Source organism: Mya arenaria, chromosome 13 (genome assembly GCF_026914265.1).
Source record: "Mya arenaria isolate MELC-2E11 chromosome 13, ASM2691426v1".
In the NCBI taxonomy this organism is placed as follows: Eukaryota; Metazoa; Mollusca; class Bivalvia; order Myida; family Myidae; genus Mya; species Mya arenaria.
Window position 1 is genome coordinate 1,844,735 of NC_069134.1, and position 20,317 is coordinate 1,865,051.

A 20,317-nucleotide genomic window follows, 5' to 3' on the forward strand; every position below is an offset into this window, starting at 1 on the left:
CCATCCAAAGTCAGGCCACCTTTTCATTCTCCGTCAGTAATCGTTTTTATTGGTTATGAAAACATCAAAATGGCCAGCGCCTGAAACTGAAACACCAACCAATTGAAAGTTATTGTTTGAAGTTGTTGAGTTTAAATATTATATGCATAAAGCAAAACATAAACATACCGTCATATCTTCCCTGTTTTTGCAAAAATATCAGAAATATTTGTTTCCTTGATCATTATTTTCTTCCTTCTAGCTCGGCTGTTAAAATTCCATTGGCTTACAGAAAGACCAATACGGCTTTGAAGATCTTTGTCCCCATGTATAGTTCTTTCTGCCCTTCTTACGACCAACAGAATAGCGGAATGGTAGGAACTTTACACTGGCATCAGATTTTCAAACTCAATCATTTTATTTTAAATAAAAAAAAATCTAATAATTCAGAACTAAAAATTATAAAACCGAAAATGTGAACAAATATTGAAAAATACAATTGGCTGGTGCATAAAAATATCTAAATGGACATAAAAGTACTCTAAACATACCCTTGTTTTTATGTTTTGATAAGCACATGTCATTGCATTTCCTGTGATAATTAAAACAAAACTTAGTCTATGTTATATGGAGTCTGATGTTTGATGATGCCTGTTCAAAAAATCATTTTTTACAAATCCAAAATCAATTCTAAGTATGTTTAAATACAGTTGCATATGATGTTAAAGTGATTCAGGTAGATTAACATAATACGTTTCAAACTTTTTACTAAAAGCAGGATTATTTTTTTTATGAATGATCGGCATATTATAATACGTTTTAATTATATAAGAAATTTGATTTATCCTTATAATGTTTGTACTAAACACGGATGAATAAATAATATGTATTCCGACATGTTCCCAATGTTCATTAGAGGTTCAGTTCAAGATGGCGTTTAAATGGGTTTAAGGGCAATTATATTGAACAATCTTTCTTATTTATATTGATTATAAGAAATAAAAATAGTTTTCGCTCTTTGCTCGCTTCGGGTTTAATGAAAACTGACAAAAATTGTATTATTTTTTTTCGCTCGCTCGCTCCAATTTGTTTTGGCAAAAATCCGAGGATTGAAACATTAATTTGGTGTGACATTAAATGTATGTGCACCGGTAGGCTGTTACCGTCCTAGATATTAACCTCCGTAGGCGGTTCACTATTTGAGCACACACGATTGGTTGGCTGTACCTTCTTTCGTGACGTAGTGTCACTAGTTTCACGGTGCGTGATCCTGGTCTGTTCCCATTTGCTGTGACCTTCCCCTGTGATCGAGGTCGAGTGGCGTACCTGACATCAATGATTGTGAAAATGTTTGCGAATATGTCATTGTTTCGGAATTCTGAGACACATTTGAAGGTATAGGCCTCGCACTTGCTTGTTGCTGAGTAGAGGCCCGATATGTTTGAAAGCTTCCCGTCACTAGTGCCCATGATGGTATCTCCGTAAACCCCCTGTTCCCCGGACATGGATACCAATATTCCATGCGAAACTCTATCCGCTAATGATGCCCGTGCCTGAGCGGCCTGAGAAGATGCATCGGGTGCTTCTCGTATTGGGATGGGTTGTTCACGAAGCGAAAGCCTGTTCGAGAACTGCTGTGGTTTCGGGGTCGATAATTGTTTGTTTTTTTGACAACGTGTACAACGGAATATTACTTTATTCGAGCGATTAGCTTTTTACTCCTTAAATCTGGGCAAAAATCGGTGCGTTAATTATTTCCTGTGGGTATTGTCTATTAACCGCACAACTGGTGCCGGCCATGTATCTCGAGTTACGCATGGCAGCGTCCACTTGCGTTTGGGAGCGAAACGTGACTGTGAGTGGACGAACTCTACGTTCAACAGATGTTCCCATCCATTCTGCATGCTCCGCATAAAATTCGTCTATGTCAAGGTTGATCTCATGTAAAAAAAGTCAAACACTAAGCCATGAATTTATTTCCTGTGGTCATCTTCTAAACCAAATATGATGTAAATGTGTTGAACTGAAATAAATGTTCTGTTCTATGATAACATTAAAACGCTTTCTTTTGTTTGCATGTAAACAAGTTTGAATGTGAGGGATATGATCTAATTATGATCTTCAATGTTTCATGTTTCCTATTCAAGTGCCGCTACTATCCGAGAGATAGGGCCTTTGGTCTTGAAACCCAGCACATTGTCTTCATACACCGAACACATTTGCAACATAATTTTAAAATATATCCGTGCATGACAAAGTCGCAGGCCGTGAACAACAGCTTAACTCTATATGCGCACATATTTCATGATTCCACAATGAATAAACTCTAAATGTGACCTTAAATTATACAGTAGGGCCATGAGAGTTGCACAGGACTAGTCTTCTTTATGCACCGAACGCATGTGAATAGATATGATATGACAACATGACTACTATATATTTATATATATATATATATATATATATATATATATATATATATATATATATATATATACATGTATGTGCATACCTGCAGCATACCATAGTGATTAAACCATACTTGTGGCCTTGACCTTTAAGGTAGATGCTAAAAACTGGAAGCCTTCAACAAATTTTGATATTTGCTCAAATATCGTCTTAGAAGACTACAATTTTCATGCTTTACTAATGTTAGTTTAAACTTATATATTTTACAATAATTGTGAAACAAGTTATTACAACATCATATTAATCACTCTCGTTGGCACGATTTTACGCGAGAGTGTGGTCTTGTGTTGTGGGGGAAACCGGAGTACCCGGGGAAAGCAACTTATCCGGCTTGGTGACCATAATCTTTACTAATGTTGTTGCGTGATTAGATGATTGACATGATCAAGTGATTTTATTTAAGGAATGAATTGCGGGGTTAAACGCAATTGGGCTGGTCAAAGTGTGTGGAGTCCGAAAGATTGATAAACGCAATTTCCGAAAGGCAGTTCATTTAAGGAATGAAAATGGAGGTGTAAATATTAATGTATGGTTAACATGTCAAAATATATAGTTCTCGTGGTCAGGCACCTATCCGAAAGACAGTGGCATATAGAAAGCTGAACTCAATTGATATAGATTCCTTTAAAAGTGACATTGAATCATCAGAAATTTTACGTGACAATCTTGAAAGCACAGATCCCGAACAACTTGTAGGAGTATATACAAATGTACTATCCACCTTACTCGAAAAACATGCCCCACTTCAAACAAAGACAATAGTGTTACGACCTTCTTGTGCTTGGTATACTCAGGAGTTACATGACGCAAAACATCTGCGGCGTAAGTTAGAAAGAAAGTGGCAATCATCTAAACTGACTGTTGACCACGAAATTTACCGAAATCAATGTGCAAAAGTAAATAATATGCTGGTAGAGGCTAAAGCGAATCATTATTTGGATAAGGTAGCAGCTTGTGGTCGAGATCAAAAACAATTGTTTCAAATCACAAAAGATCTACTGAACGGTCCAACTGAGACATCTTTACCTACAAACATAAAAACTCATAAATTGCCACAAGAGTTTAGTGACTTTTTTGTTAAGAAAATAGAAACCATCAGAGATGAGATAAAATCAAAATTAGTTCTTAACCCAGTCAATTCAGAAACAGAACAATTGAGTGTTGAAAATAGTCTGACTCACTTTGAAACAGCATCAGCAGAAGAAGTTAAAAAAATAATCAATAAATCTTCCAATAAATCATGTGAACTTGATCCGATACGAACATGGCTATTAAAATCATGCCTCGATGAACTTTTACCATTTCTTTCGAACATTATCAACATTTCGCTCAGCACAGGAAACGTTCCATCAGAGTTTAAAGGATCTTATGTTCGACCTCTTTTGAAAAACACTGGATCAAAACATTTAAAAAATTATAGACCTGTTTCAAATCTATCATTTGTATCAAATACACTAGAAAAAGTAGTGATGAACACTTGACAGAAAATCAACTTCAAGAAAAACATCAGTCAGCCTATTGTAAATTCCATTCGACAGAAACTGCACTTATCAAAGTCCAAAATGATGTTCTTAAATCGCTTGACCATGGTAATGCAACCATCTTAGTAATGCTAGATCTATCGGCAGCTTTTGACACAATCGATCACCAAACTTTGTTACAAAGACTGAAAAGCCACTGGAATGGATAACATCATACTTTCAAGATAGAAAACAGACAGTATACATAGATTCATCCATGATATTATGTCTCGAAGGCACGATTGAATGCGTTGTAATGTTTCTTCCTAAAAAATGCCATCTAATGGTTTGAAAGATAAATACAGCTGTGCGTCATCGGCGTAGAGATGGTATTGCAGCCCATACTCTTTGCAAATGGCATCAAGGGGTTTAGTGTACATTGTATAAAATTTCGGTCCTAATAAGGACCCCTATGGAACACTAAAATTCAGTGTGACCGGGTTTGACAGCACCCCATCTAAACATGCTCAAACTTAACACTGATAAAACAGAAGTCATCATGTTCTCATCTCCTCATAACTCCAAACACATTGAAGATCTATTGGTAACCGTCGGTGACTCGAAAGTTAAACAGTCTGTTAATGTAAAACAATTATGTGCCATCTTTGATTCAAACATGAACATGGAAGATCACGTTAATTCAGTATGCAGATCATGTTATTTACATCTTAGACAAATAGGCAGAATTCAGAAATATCTGACAATTGATGCATCTAAACAACTTGTGACTTCATTGGTTAACTCGCGCCTAGATTACTGCAATGCACTACTGTATGGAGTTTTTCAAACATTAGTCAACAAACTGCAGATCGTTCAAAATACAGCTGCCCGCATCATCACCAGAACCTTGCGGTACGATCATATCACACCTGTACTTAAAGAACTTCATTGGCTTCAAGTGCAATACAGAATTCAGTTTAAAATTTTAACGCATACCTACAAAGCTTTAAACGGAAAATCACCAGAATATTTGGAAGAAATGTTATGTGTTTACAAACCACGAAGAAATCTGCGATCTCAAAACAAAGCACTTACTTTAGTGATACCAAAAAGTAAAACTGTAACCTACAGCGACCGACGTTTTAAATATGCAGCTCCGAAACTGTGGAACGACCTACCATCCGGTGTGAGAGACTCAAGTTCATTGTGTTCTTTCAAACGTGCACTTAAAACACACTATTTCAAACAGGCGTATGAGTAGCATTTTTACCAGGAATGATCTGTGACAGTGATTCACGAAGACTGTGTGACCATTATGTGATTTTAAACATAATTTTACAACCTGTTTTAATTCTACCATGATCTTTTAGTACAGTTACATATCCTATGTAAACTGTTTTAGACTATTGATCCAATATATAAATGCAATTTAGATGTCAGGCGTAAATTATATTAATATCATTTTTAAAATTTTCAAAGTTTCGCTAGACTATTTTTTTATCGTATGATATTGATATTTATTGTTTTTAATTCAGACGACCAGTTAAATACCACATTTCATTTTATTGTGTTTCATATTTTTTAGTATGTTGTACATTTATTGTTCAAAAGGTGTCTAGTATTTTAATGACATTGCTTGTAGTTAGCTATCAGATTATATCGTTGTAAAGCGCCTTTGAACGTGTATATGAAAAGGGCGCTATATAAGTTTGGTAAATAATAATAATAATAATTATAATCTAGGCTTACCTGCGTAAAATGTATTTTGAGAGTTCCAAAAAATAAAAATGAAACAAAATTGCGAAATATGCAATAAAAACCGGACCTCAAGGGGGGTAAGGGTGAAAATGAGCATTGTTCAGACCAAATCAGACATGAACAAATTGTCATATGAAGCATATAAATATATTGATTGTAGATGCCGTAGGCATATAGTATTTCCTTTTTGTACATGGGAGGTAAACCATACTAGAAAATTCTGTAATTTCTCATATACAATAACCCGTTAAACTCTCTTAGAGTGTCCTCCCTTCTGTTTACGTTGCGGGAATTTTCCATATCCTGGTATTGGTACGTCCATGTGTTATAGCTGCGGTGGTCGTTGCCGGCAAAAATCTGTTACGTAGATGTGACGTCCTCATATATCGGTCTAATATAGTAGATCTATGGCGATCATTAACTGGGCCAAGAGTTTGATAACCACCTGCCAGACGAGATATTGTCACACGCGACACACCAAAACGTGCAGCGACGTCCCAATGACGTGCACCTGCATGTAGCATACCAATAGCCCGATAACGTTCATCAACAGAAAAATGTGGCACACTTGTTACGAAAGAAACCGGATAATTAATGTGTTTTTCTTCAACTGTACTTCAACCCTTACACAAATCAATACTCACGTTAACTCAACATGAAACATGTACCTCCTTCCCCATGCAGCACGTGAAAATCTAAAGCTAGGTCGTTTACTTAAATGCTTCAATTAATTTAGCTAATCCATATGATTTACATGTACGAACTATAACCACTTAATTTTAATTAACATTTAAGAATATTTACTTATGTTTTTAGAAATAATTGAAATATTAATATGGTATCGTTTCTTATTTGGGTGAGTGTATTATGAAGACACTCGGGGGGAACCAAGGAGACACACAACGCCAAAAAACATAAAATGCACATTAAATAAATGTTGTTATTCATAAATATGTGTGTTACGACATAGAAGAAGTTGACTTTGATCAAATAAAAAAGATAACCAGTTTTGTACAATATCATGCCGCAGAAGGTTATATTTGACTGAAAGAATTCGGCACTTTCTTCGGATTTAATGTACGTGTAATTGTAAAACGGACAAAACGTTTTGATTTTTTTCTTTCTGGTGTTTAAAGACAATGACTAAATAGCAGGTCGTAATGTTACTGTGATAATTTTAAAATGAATTACTAACATATTTTAGTTCTGTTACCGTGCCATCGCATCGTCAGTGTCTCATGATAATCATTGGTAATGTTGAATTATAATGTTACTTTTTACGTGCAAATATATTATTAAATGGGGAATCACTTATCTTTATATCGTACCAAAACGGTGTCTTTTTCCGATTCTGATGAATAAACGAAGCGGATGTCTGTGTCTTGATCAATGTAAATAGGATGTCGACGTGATATATGCGTTACGGGGTTAGTAGGTGACCCGATATGGGATATTCGCTCTCCCCCGATGTGGCAAATACACTCATCATATATAAATTTAAAAACTGATATGTCACAATTTTTAACAGGTCAATTTTGATATTATTTCATTGAACTGTTGTTACCACTACTTGTACGAGGGTCGTCCCTAAACAGAGTATAATTTAAATTTGAAGAGGAAAAATACAAACATTTGGTAAGTTTTTTTAGTATGATCCCTTAAAAATAAAGAAAGTCTGTAATTGTCAAGGCTGTACATACATATAAAAACATACATATAAACATAACTATTGGTCAAGGCCCACACTGTGTTCATGTAAGTACCCCTGATAACTCGACGTATTTTTTACTGCCGACAGTCCCAATATTTATCTCCCTTGTCATGTTTTTTACTGTTTTAGACTTATGTGAAGACAGTTAAAACATAAATTATGCTACAGAATGCTTATTTTAACTCAAATCTCCATTTTTTTACAGTGTGTTTGGGATCTTTACGTTGCTTTCGAATTTTGATATATTTTAGAAAGTTAACAAGGTTTATGTTTATTGCATGGGTTCTTGTGTGTGTGACATACACTTATTATCCGATTGTGCATACAAATTTCTTTCAAGACTGAGTTTTTAACAGCACGGTGGGCCGTAAGATCATCTGATTAACTACTTAAAAACCTTACGCTGAATTGGTGCACATTCGACTAAAATACGTTGGTTAAACCGGAGATGGAAAAAGGTAAATCATAACTATTTTACTTGTGTGCCGGTATGCTATGTATACCGTTAGAAAATCACGTTTAGAGCTCTGGAACATGAAAAGAACTATTATAAAGTTTAAAGAGGTCGCTAATATAAATGATCTTTAACATTCGAAAGTTTTAGAACAATTGTAAAATGAAACAGTTATACGAACTCATGTATATCAGCAATTATACACGAACACAAAAGCATTAAATTGTGCAAAATAATATGTAAATTAAAAAAATATAAATTACATGTTGTGGTTACATTACACTATTACTTCTTCATAGCCGCATTGGGGGAAGAATTAATAGTGTAATGTTGTCACAACATGTATGCTATTTTTTTTAATTCACATATTATTTCACAAGTAAAGGCTTTTGTATTCGTGTATTATCAAAAGGTAATGAATGAAACAGGAATAATGTTGATTGTATTATTAAATACAATATTATAAAAAAAATAGACTGGTTTATTTAAAGTTGTGGATCGGAACCTTGTGTTGAGATATTTTTGGGATACTTTTAGAAACTTGATCAAAGATCTTTAACTAGATGCATGATCAGGTGAGAATACTGGTTGCAATTGAAAGATTGAAGATTTATCTGCATGTTGACTGCATGTTTTTGTTGCAACTTTTCGTTTGAGTGCTTTTCTAGGCATGTTTTTCGTACTCATCACATTTCGATGAAATTGAAGTTGTTGCACTTTCCTCTAGGCATTTCGGGATTTTCTGACTTTGTTAAAGAGCAGTAATTTATAGTTATTTTATGCTAGATAGTTGGTAGGAGTGACCCCTTCGATGAATCTGAAGAAATAAGTTTATATTTTAGGTTGAATGTCACTAAATTTTGTATAGGTCAAATGACACCAATGCAGGAGCTCATTCCCACCAAATCACTGTGGTACCTAACAATCCTTGATAAACATATCTAGTTTTTTTTATATAGAATATATGTACTGTGCTGTTTGTAGAGTGTTGTGCTGTTGTTTCATGTTTTTGCTTGTGTTTTGTGTTCTACGTCTTTGGCGTTTACGCTGTGCGGGTTTTATGTTTAACCTTTTGGCTACTGCGCTTGTTTTTTGTGTGTTTTTTCACATAAGTATTATTTTTTTAGGATTTCTTCAGCCATAATGTTTGTTATAAAATATACGCCCTAAGGACTGGCTTTCTCGGTAGAGACGTGTCTCCAAAAGATTTATTGTATTGGTTATTAAAATTTCTATTGACTGATTTATTGTAAACAATATTTAGTTTCAGTGTAGTAATACATAATAAAGATGTCACAGTTGATAAAAAAGGAAACAAAATATGAATTAGGGAAATTTGCGTATTGCAAGAAAAGCGGAAGAAAACACATTACTGGCTGTTCTATTTCTATATTGCCATATATATTTTACATTGTGTCTTAAAACTTTTGTCCATGTTTTGTCGAACCCTTTGGTATTAAATTATGAAAATAACTATCTTCATATCCACGTGTTGTGAATGGGTTTTGCATACCAGATATGTTTTGTTAGATAAAAAAAAAAACTTCCATGATTTTTTTATATAAAGTATGTATGCACTGTGCTGCTTGTGGAGTTTTGTGCTGTTCTTCCATGTTTCTTGTTTGTGATTTTATGTTCTATGTCTTTGGCGTTTATCCAGTGCCAGTAAACCGGGTTTATGTTTAAATTTTTGATACTGAGCTTGTTTCTGGAGCTTTTTGCATAAATATTTCAACACGTGAAACAATAAATAAAAAAATGAAACCACTGGAAAAGCCAAATACCCGACTCCGTAGACTTAATTGCACACATATACGTTTTAAACGGCGTATAGCTATTATAGTGAAAGCCGCCAGCCAGACATACATAGTCAAAGAAGTTATGGATTGTCTGAGTAAAGCAAACACATTTGAATTTGCCTCATGTTATAAATGTAGAACAACTTTCTTTAGTGTGCTTTGTTGTGCATATTAGTGATTATCGGCGGTAGTCGATTAATCGTCACCGCGGGTTGAAAGTCAACGATTGGCTACGACGTTTTGCCGGTATCGATAGATCGAATATTGTTTGATTTTGATTGTTTTGTTGACAAGTGGACATGAATGGCTTGTTGATTGTTGGAAAATTTCAAGAATTACAAACTACATGAATAATTCACTTCTTTTTATGTGATTCTTAAGCCGTACATTAAGTGTGATTTTGTTTACCTGTACCGATTAACTAGATAGGGAATGACACAATATGTGTTATTAAATTTTCTTATAACTATCGACAAATCCGATTTATTTGTCAGTCGGTCTATCCGATTAACGGATAAAGAAAATCCAGCCGATTGCCATCACTTGTGCTGATACAAACTTATGTTTTTGGAAATAAATGAACAGATTTTAAATACAAAACCTAGGCCATTTTATTTCATTTGGTGCTTTTGTTTTATCGTGTTCAGCGGCTATGAAACAAACAAATTGGCGAGCAACTAGGACAGAAACGCCAACCAATTCGACCTCTTTTTAAATATGTTTTAAAGGCGTTTTATTTACAGTGTTTTGCAATCAGCAATCAGCACAAAGCATAACAAATCATACACATTTTTCTGTGATCACCTTAAGCACGTTTAAGGATGTTTAAGACATCTTCCTTCTCTGTTTAATTTTCATTGGCTACAGGAATGATGACGACTCTCTTGTTATTGTGGATGATAGCTTTGTTACTCTGAATGGGTTATTTTTGCCTAACATGAGATTGATGTCACGAAATAAACACTTACAAAACCGTCAACACATCTACTTCAAATGCGACATGTACATGTAAGATAATCTTCCTTCTTCCTTTCTGACTTTGTTTGAAAACTCGACGAACGCGATGTGTATAAAAGACGGATGGTCAACTGCTTTAGAAGAGTTTTATTTTCGGACACTCCTACGACCAACAGAACTGCAAAATGGTAGGAACTTTACTTTTATTTATCAAAGCCTGAAATAGGAATCAGAAAAAAAGAAATCTGCTTTCGTGAATGTGTTTGTGACATTTAACTTCATTGTTCTATAACATTAGCAAATTATGCGAGTCTTATGTGTGGTAACGTAGAACTTTGTATTGGTGGAGTTCTTGAGATACTACGACTGCAATTTAAGCTGACATTTAAGTTTACTCGTTGATGATAACTTAGAAAATAATATTTATATGTTGTTGTTTTTCTTCATATTTTATAATGTTCTTATGAGCTGGACTAGGATTACAATTTCATTATTTAATCAACATTTAAAATAAACCGAAAAAGCATACATTGTATATTTTAAAACCACGGCTTCCTTTTTGTAAGATATTAGCCAGAATACTGATTATTGGGACTTCAGCCCCTGACAAAAAAATAATATATTATATTAATTTAAAACTTATTCCGTATAAAAACGTAACTGTTTCGATTAAAATACACAATTGTACAAACTTTCTAATTACTATATCTTCAAAAAAGATCTATATCTTTTATAACAAAAACATTGTTCCTATATTGGTATTAAAACAAATAACAGTTTGTAATCCATAACAAATATTCATGATGAATTCGTTTCTAAATTATTGACGACGTATTGTTGTACCATGGAGGATAACGTCATCAAAATGGACCAGCCAAATTATTATTGTTAAATAAAAGTATAAAATGATAAAAAAAAAACCTTTACAAACAAACAATTGCATAAACTAATTAAAGCAAAAGGAAACATCAAGATACAAAAAACGTATGTCTTATACCGTTATTACAAGCCTTTGGGCACATTAATGAGTATTTAGTCACTAGCCCCTGAACTCGTAGGCTACTGTTCGCTATTAGAGCTTGATTTACGAACCTTAAGACCCTATTAATCAAAGCTCAAAATGAAAGTTTCGGGGGATTTTTTGCTTATTTAAAATAATTCGATTTTTAATAAATTGATTAATTTGAACGTCAATGGCAATTCATTACATATAACAGTATCAATGATAATGTTGGAAATGCACGTAACCCAACAATTACATAGGCATTCGGAGCTCCTCGGCCATTTTATCGAAAACAACCTCGGATGTATGCCGGTACATCTATTGAAGTAGTTCGTAAAATTTTGAATTATATCATTAGTTAAGTGAAGTGTTTTAGAGTTATATTTATTGATCTAAGTTTAAATGTATTGTCATTGAATTGTATTATAGCAAACATAATGAAGAATCCCAAGAGTTAAGTCACAAAGTTTAACTGCCAAATAAAATTACTACGCGATCTACTTGCAGCGGACTTAAACGTACCACTTTTTGAGTGTGTAAACCGTCCAAATACATCCGAGGTTGTTTTCGATAAAATGGCCGAGGAGTTCCGAATGTTACATAGGCCCACACGATAACCCGTCAACCAATCAAATAGCAGGAATTCAAGTTAAGATGTTTCCGGGGGTGGTGCTAAAGCCCGGTACCTCGTATCGATATTAGGAAACGCCGGTATCACAATTTAAAGTAAAGGATTATGTCGTGATGACCTTGAGCTGAAAATCCGATTTCTTTCAATAACTGATGAATAATTGTATCCAGGGACCTCATACTTGGTATGATAGTAAACTGCATCTGCTTCCTTTTAGTCATGTTTCAACAACATTTGCGACGTCTTTGTTTTATTGTATCAAAATTAGTTTTGCCCTTTCCTAACATGATTACCGTTTTAGTGCTTAGGCAAATGTAATTTTCCCTCTTTTTTTTAAACAAAACACGAATGATATCGATGTATTGATATTAAAGAAAGGACAGGGGGATGGGGGTCCATGTAAAATAGGGTTACAACAACGTTAAAATGAAGCTATTTCTGGCTAAGTTCAAAATCAAGGCGCCTATAAATAATGTATGTGTAATCCGGTGACTTTCTGGTTACAAGTTTCACCGTAAAATTCTTTTGTTCACAAACCATCGTTGTTAGCCAAAAGCTCGCTTATTAACTTATTACCTGAACTCGTGGATCAAAATGTGCATTATAAATCCTGTATATGGAAGTATAAACATGTCTACTACAGTGCTTTATTCGTGTCTTTTTCTCATTCGATTGCAAACCAATTGTGCAAATAATAGACGGTTTGTCTCTACATAAAATATGAATGTGTGACTTGAGTTTGAGTCACCACTTCTAAACGCTTAATTCATATAGGAATACTATATCGTTGTGCATGATGTATTTCAGTGTCGTCTGCATCTTGCCTTGATCGTTGCCGTTGTTGTACAGCTTACATGGAATCGTGTAGGAGCAGGTAATACAATTAGTACTTAAAAATTCCTTCAAATTTATTTATAATTTACATGTAGCGCTTTTTTAATATGTTTTATATTACAATCATTATATAATACTGTTAAAACATATATAATCATTATCATAATCATAATACTAATATGAGTTTCAGGTTCAACAGTACTAATAGTTTTTGGGAATGATCCTATATTAATAAATATTTCAATGCATTTATGAAGAATTACGTAATTTTAATGTGTTACTGGTACAAGGATCCTGCGAAATATGTTTTTAATAAAAGAAAGATCAAGCAATTTAATTTGGTATTAAAGTACTTTATTGGTCCAGCCATATCTGTATCTGTATAGATCTGTATCTGTATCTGTATCTGTATCTGTTGTTTTATTTTTTTGCTGTTCAAATAATTGGCAATGTATTTTTTTCTGCATAGGCAGCATATGGCCGAAAATACAGTTCACTGCCCATAACCCAGTTGACAAATCTTTGGACAATGGGCAAACTATCGTGCTTCAGAGTGTGGTCATCAACGATGGTCAAGGGTACGACCCAAATACAGGCATATTCACGTGCCCTTTCAGCGGCCTGTACATGTTCACTCTCCAACACTGTGTAGACAGGGAGAAATATTCTCATGTCGGCATAGTGAAAGACAACACCATGCTAGTTGCCGGTGTAGCGTACGGTACAACGTGGTGGCCATGTAGCTCTATGCAAGCGTTTGTCAGTCTGAGCAAAGGTGAGAAGGTTTGGAGCAAGGCTAACTGGGAAAGCTATCTACACCATGATGCCGCAAGGTGGACAAGTCTTAGTGGGGTGTTGCTGCGTCCTGACGGTTTTAGCGATGTCCACCTGCTGGCTAGTTTTGAGACTCAGTAAATGACTTTATGTTTTATATAAACAAGATGTATAAAAGTATTCTTGAATGAAAGGTTAAAATGGATCAAAGATTTTATGTGTGTCATTTCAATAATTCAGTGAAATAAAAAAATGCGGGCCTTTCACGTTTGTGACCCTACCCGAGTTATGAATTCCCATCTCCGCCACTGAAACATATGTCATTTTTTATTATTTGAACGTCGAGCATCGTCATCCACATGCTTGTTAAGATTTACTAAAATATATTCGCACTCATAAAATCGTAAATGGCTATAATTTTTCACGGAACAAATCGAACAAGAGGTTATCGATACTGTGAGTTTTAATGACATCATGCAATGGTGAGTCACATGGGTACCCAGCTAACATGTTAACACATGTCACTGAATCAAATCATATTTAGCAGTAGGCACCAAACGTTCATTATATACTTCATGTTATTCTTGGCCTAAAGTTAAAACATACTCATTATTATATCAAATAAAAGAATTGGTTACTCTGCAATCAACGTAATTAAGGATTAAACCCCCAAGAGTCCCTTAAACCTTCCTCTTTCTTAAGCAAGTCCTAAATAGTGTCTTATTCCCCCTCCCCCGAGTCCTGATTAATTTTAACCAGTTGAAAAAAATAACAAAAATATCAATATATCATGAACTAAATGTTTAATACTGTTGTACCATCTAACAAAATAATCGTAAGTATAAGTTATGACTTGTATTTGCCTCCATCTACACACAGTATTCCGAGGCACTGTTGAATTTGACAAGAATGAATATAATACGTATGTTCTGTTTTTGTACTATTGTTGTAAACCCACTGTGTTTCATAATCATCAACAAATGGTGGAAATAAAGATTATTGAATTGAAATGTTCAATAATACCTTTGGATTTTTGTTTTACTGGACGAGTTAGGTTCGTTTGTTGAATACTGCCACGTGATATTGACTGATGCAAATACTTCTTTGATTATATAACTAGTGTTATTTCAACCAAGACAGGACTACTGAGAGTTTGGTATACATTGTATTAATGCTGTAAATATGTTGTATATAAAAAGATACTGTTACCCGTCATCTTAAAAGTCAAACCTTTGCTTATTTTTGTCTGGTAACCAATAACCGGTAATAACAATACAATAATAACACAGCATCCTCCCTGTGCGCCGACAAAAAGTTCGGCCCACGGCTGTCTCCCGCCACCCCGTCACAGACATAGTGGTCTGGGGCCGTGATTACGAACGGTCTCAAGTCTGAGTCTGGACTCACACTCACTTATTACAGACTCTATTTTTTTAATGGTGTTTACAAAGAGACTCAGACTAAGACTCTGACTCAAATCATTGAGACTGAGTCTGTAAACGTGAGTCTACTACGTAGCTTTCTCATGTGAAGTAAATCTCAACTGTCATGGCGGACAGACAACTCGACAGATATTACCGGTATCGTAGATTTAGGTTGCCTCGTCGACCGCGTGTATTTACCGACAGAAACAACCCTTTAGAGATTTTAGATGTTGAGAGTGTCCGGAAAAGATATAGGTTTTTTCCGGAATCAATTATGATATTAGTTGGAATCGTGGAGCCAACGATCGGTACAGCGACGATGAGGAGCAGCCCGCTCCCCCCTCTCCTGACGGTATTGTGCTGCCTTCAGTTTTTCGCAACCGGAGCGCATCACATCGTAATTGCACAGGCTCATGGCGTGTCCAGGTCGGCTGTCGGCAAGGCAATTCATGCCGTATCTGTTATCCTTGCAGGACTGTTAAACAGATACGTTAAATTTCCAACGGGGTTGGAAATTGAAAGTGTAAAACGAAAGTTTTACAGTGTCGCCGGTAAGTTTGGCTTTTTCTTGTTTTGATGCGGTGCGGGGTGATACAGGTAACCAGTGGATTTCACGTGAAATCCACTCAAAACGTGAAATCCACTCAGAACTCAGTTATTTTAATTAATATTTTTTTTTATACATATTGGAAAGTGCCTCATGAAGGGTTTATATTTCAAATTTTATTGAAATTGGTCAAAAAAATAAAGAAGTTAGAGCAATTTTTCATTTTTTTCCAAAAATAGATCGGAAATCGAGGTAAAATCCAGATTCCGATAAGTGAAATCCACTCATAACTCATTAATTTTAATAAATAATTTTCTGTTTTTGTAAATTTATTAGAAAGTGCCTCATAAAGGGTTTATATTTCAAATTTTATTGAAATTGGTCAAAAAATGAAGAAGTTAGAGCAATTTTTCGGAAATAGATCGGAAATCGAGGTGAAATCCAGTTTTCGAGAAGTGAAATCCACTCTTAACTCAGTTTTATTAATTAGTAATTTTTATTTTTTGTATACATTTAGGAAAGTGCCTAATGAAGGGTTTACATTTCAAATTTTATTGAAATATATCAAGAAATGAAGAAGTTAGAGCAATTTTTCGGAAATCGAAGTGAAATCCACATTTTGACAAGTGAAATCCACTTTTTCAGACGTGAAATCCACTCATAACTCATTTATTTTTAAAAAAATATTTTTTTTGTTAAACAAATAATTGAAAGGGCTTCATACCAGTGATAAGTATCAAAACATTTATTAAATTATACCTCTACTTTTCACATTCTGGAACAATTTCTTAACCTCTGCAGGTGTCCGCTTTACATTGCTTGATCTGCAATTGAAATGGCCACCCTTCAGATTAATCAAAATTTTATAGTGAACAGGAAATATTTTACAAGTACTTAAAATAATAAAAATAAATTAATTCCACTTCCAACATAGATTCTATATAAATACAAGCAGTTAGAATTTCTGCAAGAAGTACTTTCCCAGAAGAGAAACATACTCAAATGAGGTATTTCAAACCACCTTAAAGCAGCAGGTACATGTATGCTGTCAAAATCCTATTGCTCATAAAAGAAGTTCTTTAATGCAGACTTTGTATTGATATTTATACACTTTGATGTTAAATTGATATTAATTCCATCTCATTGCGTTAATATGTAAATAGCCACTGAAAGCTTAATCATTTAAGGTAACGTTTAACCAGCTTATCTAACTTACGCATTCAAGTCATCGGCCACCTTATTCCAGGCGGCCGACTTTTCTTTGAATGTGATTCCGTCGGCAAATCCTCCGTCCTTTGTTTTTCTAACTACATTTTACATCAAACACAGCCGACAGTCACTCAGGCGCTTGCATTGTACAGGTACCTGATTTTGACTACATCGGTAATATGCGTCTAGAAATTCTGAGCAAAGTTCAAGAACGATAACGCTTGAAAAAGTAAACAATGGACGCTTACGTTCATGCAAGTATAAATATTGCGGAATCGGACTCAGGCTCAACGTTGAGACTGAGTCAGAGACTGTTTGAAATCATGTTATATTCGACATTCTCAGCTGAGTCTGGACTTGGACTCAGGTGCTGAGACTGAGTCCAACGTTCAGACTCAGTCTTGAGACTGTTCGTAATCACGGCCCCTGGAAGTCGGACTCAGACTCAGAAAAATGAATTCTTAAGTGTACTTAAATATCAATGATAGAACTTATTTCGACAAAAAAATGTGTGCCAGATTGTAGATCAGATAAGTTGTTACAAATTTAACGTTTTAAATATTTGCTCTTATAATAGCTTTTTTACACCACAGATTTAACTTTTCTGAGTCTGAGTCTCAAACACAGACTTAAGACGTTAGCGAATCTGTAGTTGTTCGTTACCGTGTCCTTTCGGTCTAGTGTTATAGCGTTGGACTTGTGTATGGCGTACGTCGCGGTAATGGGATGCCCTTATATGCCCTAAAAGTACGGGATGGACAGTGTAAATTGACCCTTAAAGCGACCCTTAAAGTACGGCATGGACAGTGGACAGCGACCCTCAAAGTACGGCATGGACAGTGGACAGCGACCCTCAAAGTACGGCATGGACAGTGGAGAGCGACCCTCAAAGTACGGCATGGACAGTGGACAGCGACCCTCAAAGTACGGCTTGGACAGTGGACAGCGACCCCCAAAGTACGGCATGGACAGTGGACAGCGACCCTCAAAGTACGGCATGGACAGTGGACAGCGACCCTCAAAGTACGGCATGGACAGTGGACAGCGGCCCTCAAAGTACGGCATGGACAGCGACCCTAAAAGTGCGGCATGGACAGTGGACAGCGACCCTCAAAGTACGGCATGGACAGTGGACAGCGACCCTCAAAGTATGGCGTGGACAGCGACCCTCAAAGTACGGCATGGACAGTGGACAGCGACCCTCAAAGTACGGCATGGACAGTGGACAGCGACCCTTCAAGTACGGCATGGACAGTGGACAGCGACCCTTAAAGTACGGCATGGACAGTGGACAGCGACCCTTAAAGTACGGCATGGGGGATTTGAACCGAATTCATGTATGTCGTACACACACATGGTCTAATTTAAAAGACGACGGTAATTATACACTCTAATCGATGACCGTTTAAACGTGCTCATGCTATGTTCTGAATTACAATTTTGAATAAATCATGCAAAGATGAAGGAATGGGAAATGTAATTGAGTCTATTAAGCATTTCCCCTTCATGACAAGAGAGAAAACATTAAAACCTGACCTGGTTCATATACCAGGGCAGTATTTAAAGGAGTATGTCACTAATTCAAATACGTTGGTAAACATAATTCTACATACCGTTCGCTTAACATTCTTACAAAGCTACGTGTCGATCTTCGTCATTAATGCAATAGCATTTCTTCTTATCATTTCATTTATAAAAATAAGCATTTCAATTACTCTTTCGTGAAGCCATTCCACTTCATAGATCGTAGAAGATTTCTTCGTCTAAAGAGTCAATTTAATGGTGATGTCAAATGGCGGAAGATTGACAAGCCAGTTTTCCAAGTGCTTGTCCTGGGAGTTTGTCATTGCCGAGCACTGGATCACATTATTTTCCTTATGACAGAAGTGATAGCTACAGTTATGATATGACAGACAAATAATCAGATATCATAAAGTAAATATATTTATATGAGAAGATCAGTGATATTTCGGATGAAAAGCTGGTACGCTTTCATTTCAATGTCAATTTTAGACGCATGTTCTGTTTCCTCTAATGCTGCCTCATGCAAGCTAAGAACGTAAGATGTATTACGGTTATCTGGAAAAAATAAATCTTAACACATTAAAACCCGCATATCATTCTTGAATACATTAGTATACCCTCAGACAGATATATCACGGGACTATATTGGATTTGCGCACATCAAGTTCTGTCAAAACATCATGCCCTCAAAGTATCGCACCCACACGCAAGAAACTTCATAGTCCTTTTGGTCGATATGAGAAATTCTGAACCTTAAATTAGTCTGACAATTAAGTTGGTCTTACAAGTTGTTGTGACCTATGGATTAATTACCATTGCTGTAAAACATATCGTGTCACTTGTAGCTACATTATATTGCAACCACACCCATGCAACTTTATAGGAATCTTCACCGGCATGTGACACTCTGAACAATTTGCCTGACTTCTCACTGGTTTTACAAAGGTTAACATCAGTGAAATAAAAATGGTCTTCAAACGGATTGCTTTGTTTGTTTGTTTATTTGAGTTTATCAAGATCTGCCCGCGCCCATTGGCTGCATTATGGCTTGACCCCGCCGTGACGTCATCACGACTTAAATTGTGTTTAAATGCCATAAGTGACATGAGATAGAAGTGACAGCAATTCGTAGTCAAATCCAGACATTGGAAGACTTGAAGAAACAGAGAAAGATATAAGAGATCCGGGTGCGTTGCCCTAGCTCTTTGCCAAGAGACATTTTGGTTCTTTAACGTGCTCGGTGTAAAGCACCGATACACGGGATACAACTTTTTTGGGTTGAACCAGTACTGAGTACACCACTTTTCCAAGCACTACCCTTTAAATGCCGAGCGCCAGGCAAGGGAGCTACTTGTACCAACGTAGGCGGACACCTTAACCTCTAGGCTACGGAGACGGTAAAAAACGGACTGCATCTATATTCATGAAAGTTATAAGGAATGTTAGGCGGCATGGGAGATTGTGAACCTGCCTTTCGTGTGATATTTTATTCAGTTAAACAATAGTTGTGACCATTTATTTCGTAATCATCGTCCTAAAAATATTATACATGTACATGAAAGTTCCGTAAGTATTGTACCTATACTCATGCCACTTCATATGATTGTTGTTCTGCACTTGACAAAGCATTGGTCTGTATGTACTAAACAGTAATATTTCAGTATTATTCTGATACTATGAGTATCACCGAAACGCGTTTAAGCGATGACAATTCCCAATGAAGTTTGATTCTCAGTGTACAAATAAGTAATGAATTTTAAATGAAACAATGGGCAGTCTGTGCC

General features: G+C 35.6%; 1 protein-coding gene across 1 annotated transcript; it reads left to right on the forward strand.

Moving 5' to 3' along the window:
• The first annotated feature begins 10,686 nt into the window (after window positions 1-10,686).
• On the forward strand, window positions 10,687-14,857 carry LOC128213115 (complement C1q subcomponent subunit B-like). The gene is made up of 3 exons (XM_052918644.1): window positions 10,687-10,775; window positions 13,029-13,095; window positions 13,525-14,857. Exons 1-3 carry the CDS (start codon window positions 10,773-10,775, stop codon window positions 13,968-13,970), a joined length of 516 nt encoding a protein of 171 aa, XP_052774604.1. The 5' UTR covers window positions 10,687-10,772; the 3' UTR covers window positions 13,971-14,857.
• Window positions 14,858-20,317: the final 5,460 nt, after the last annotated feature.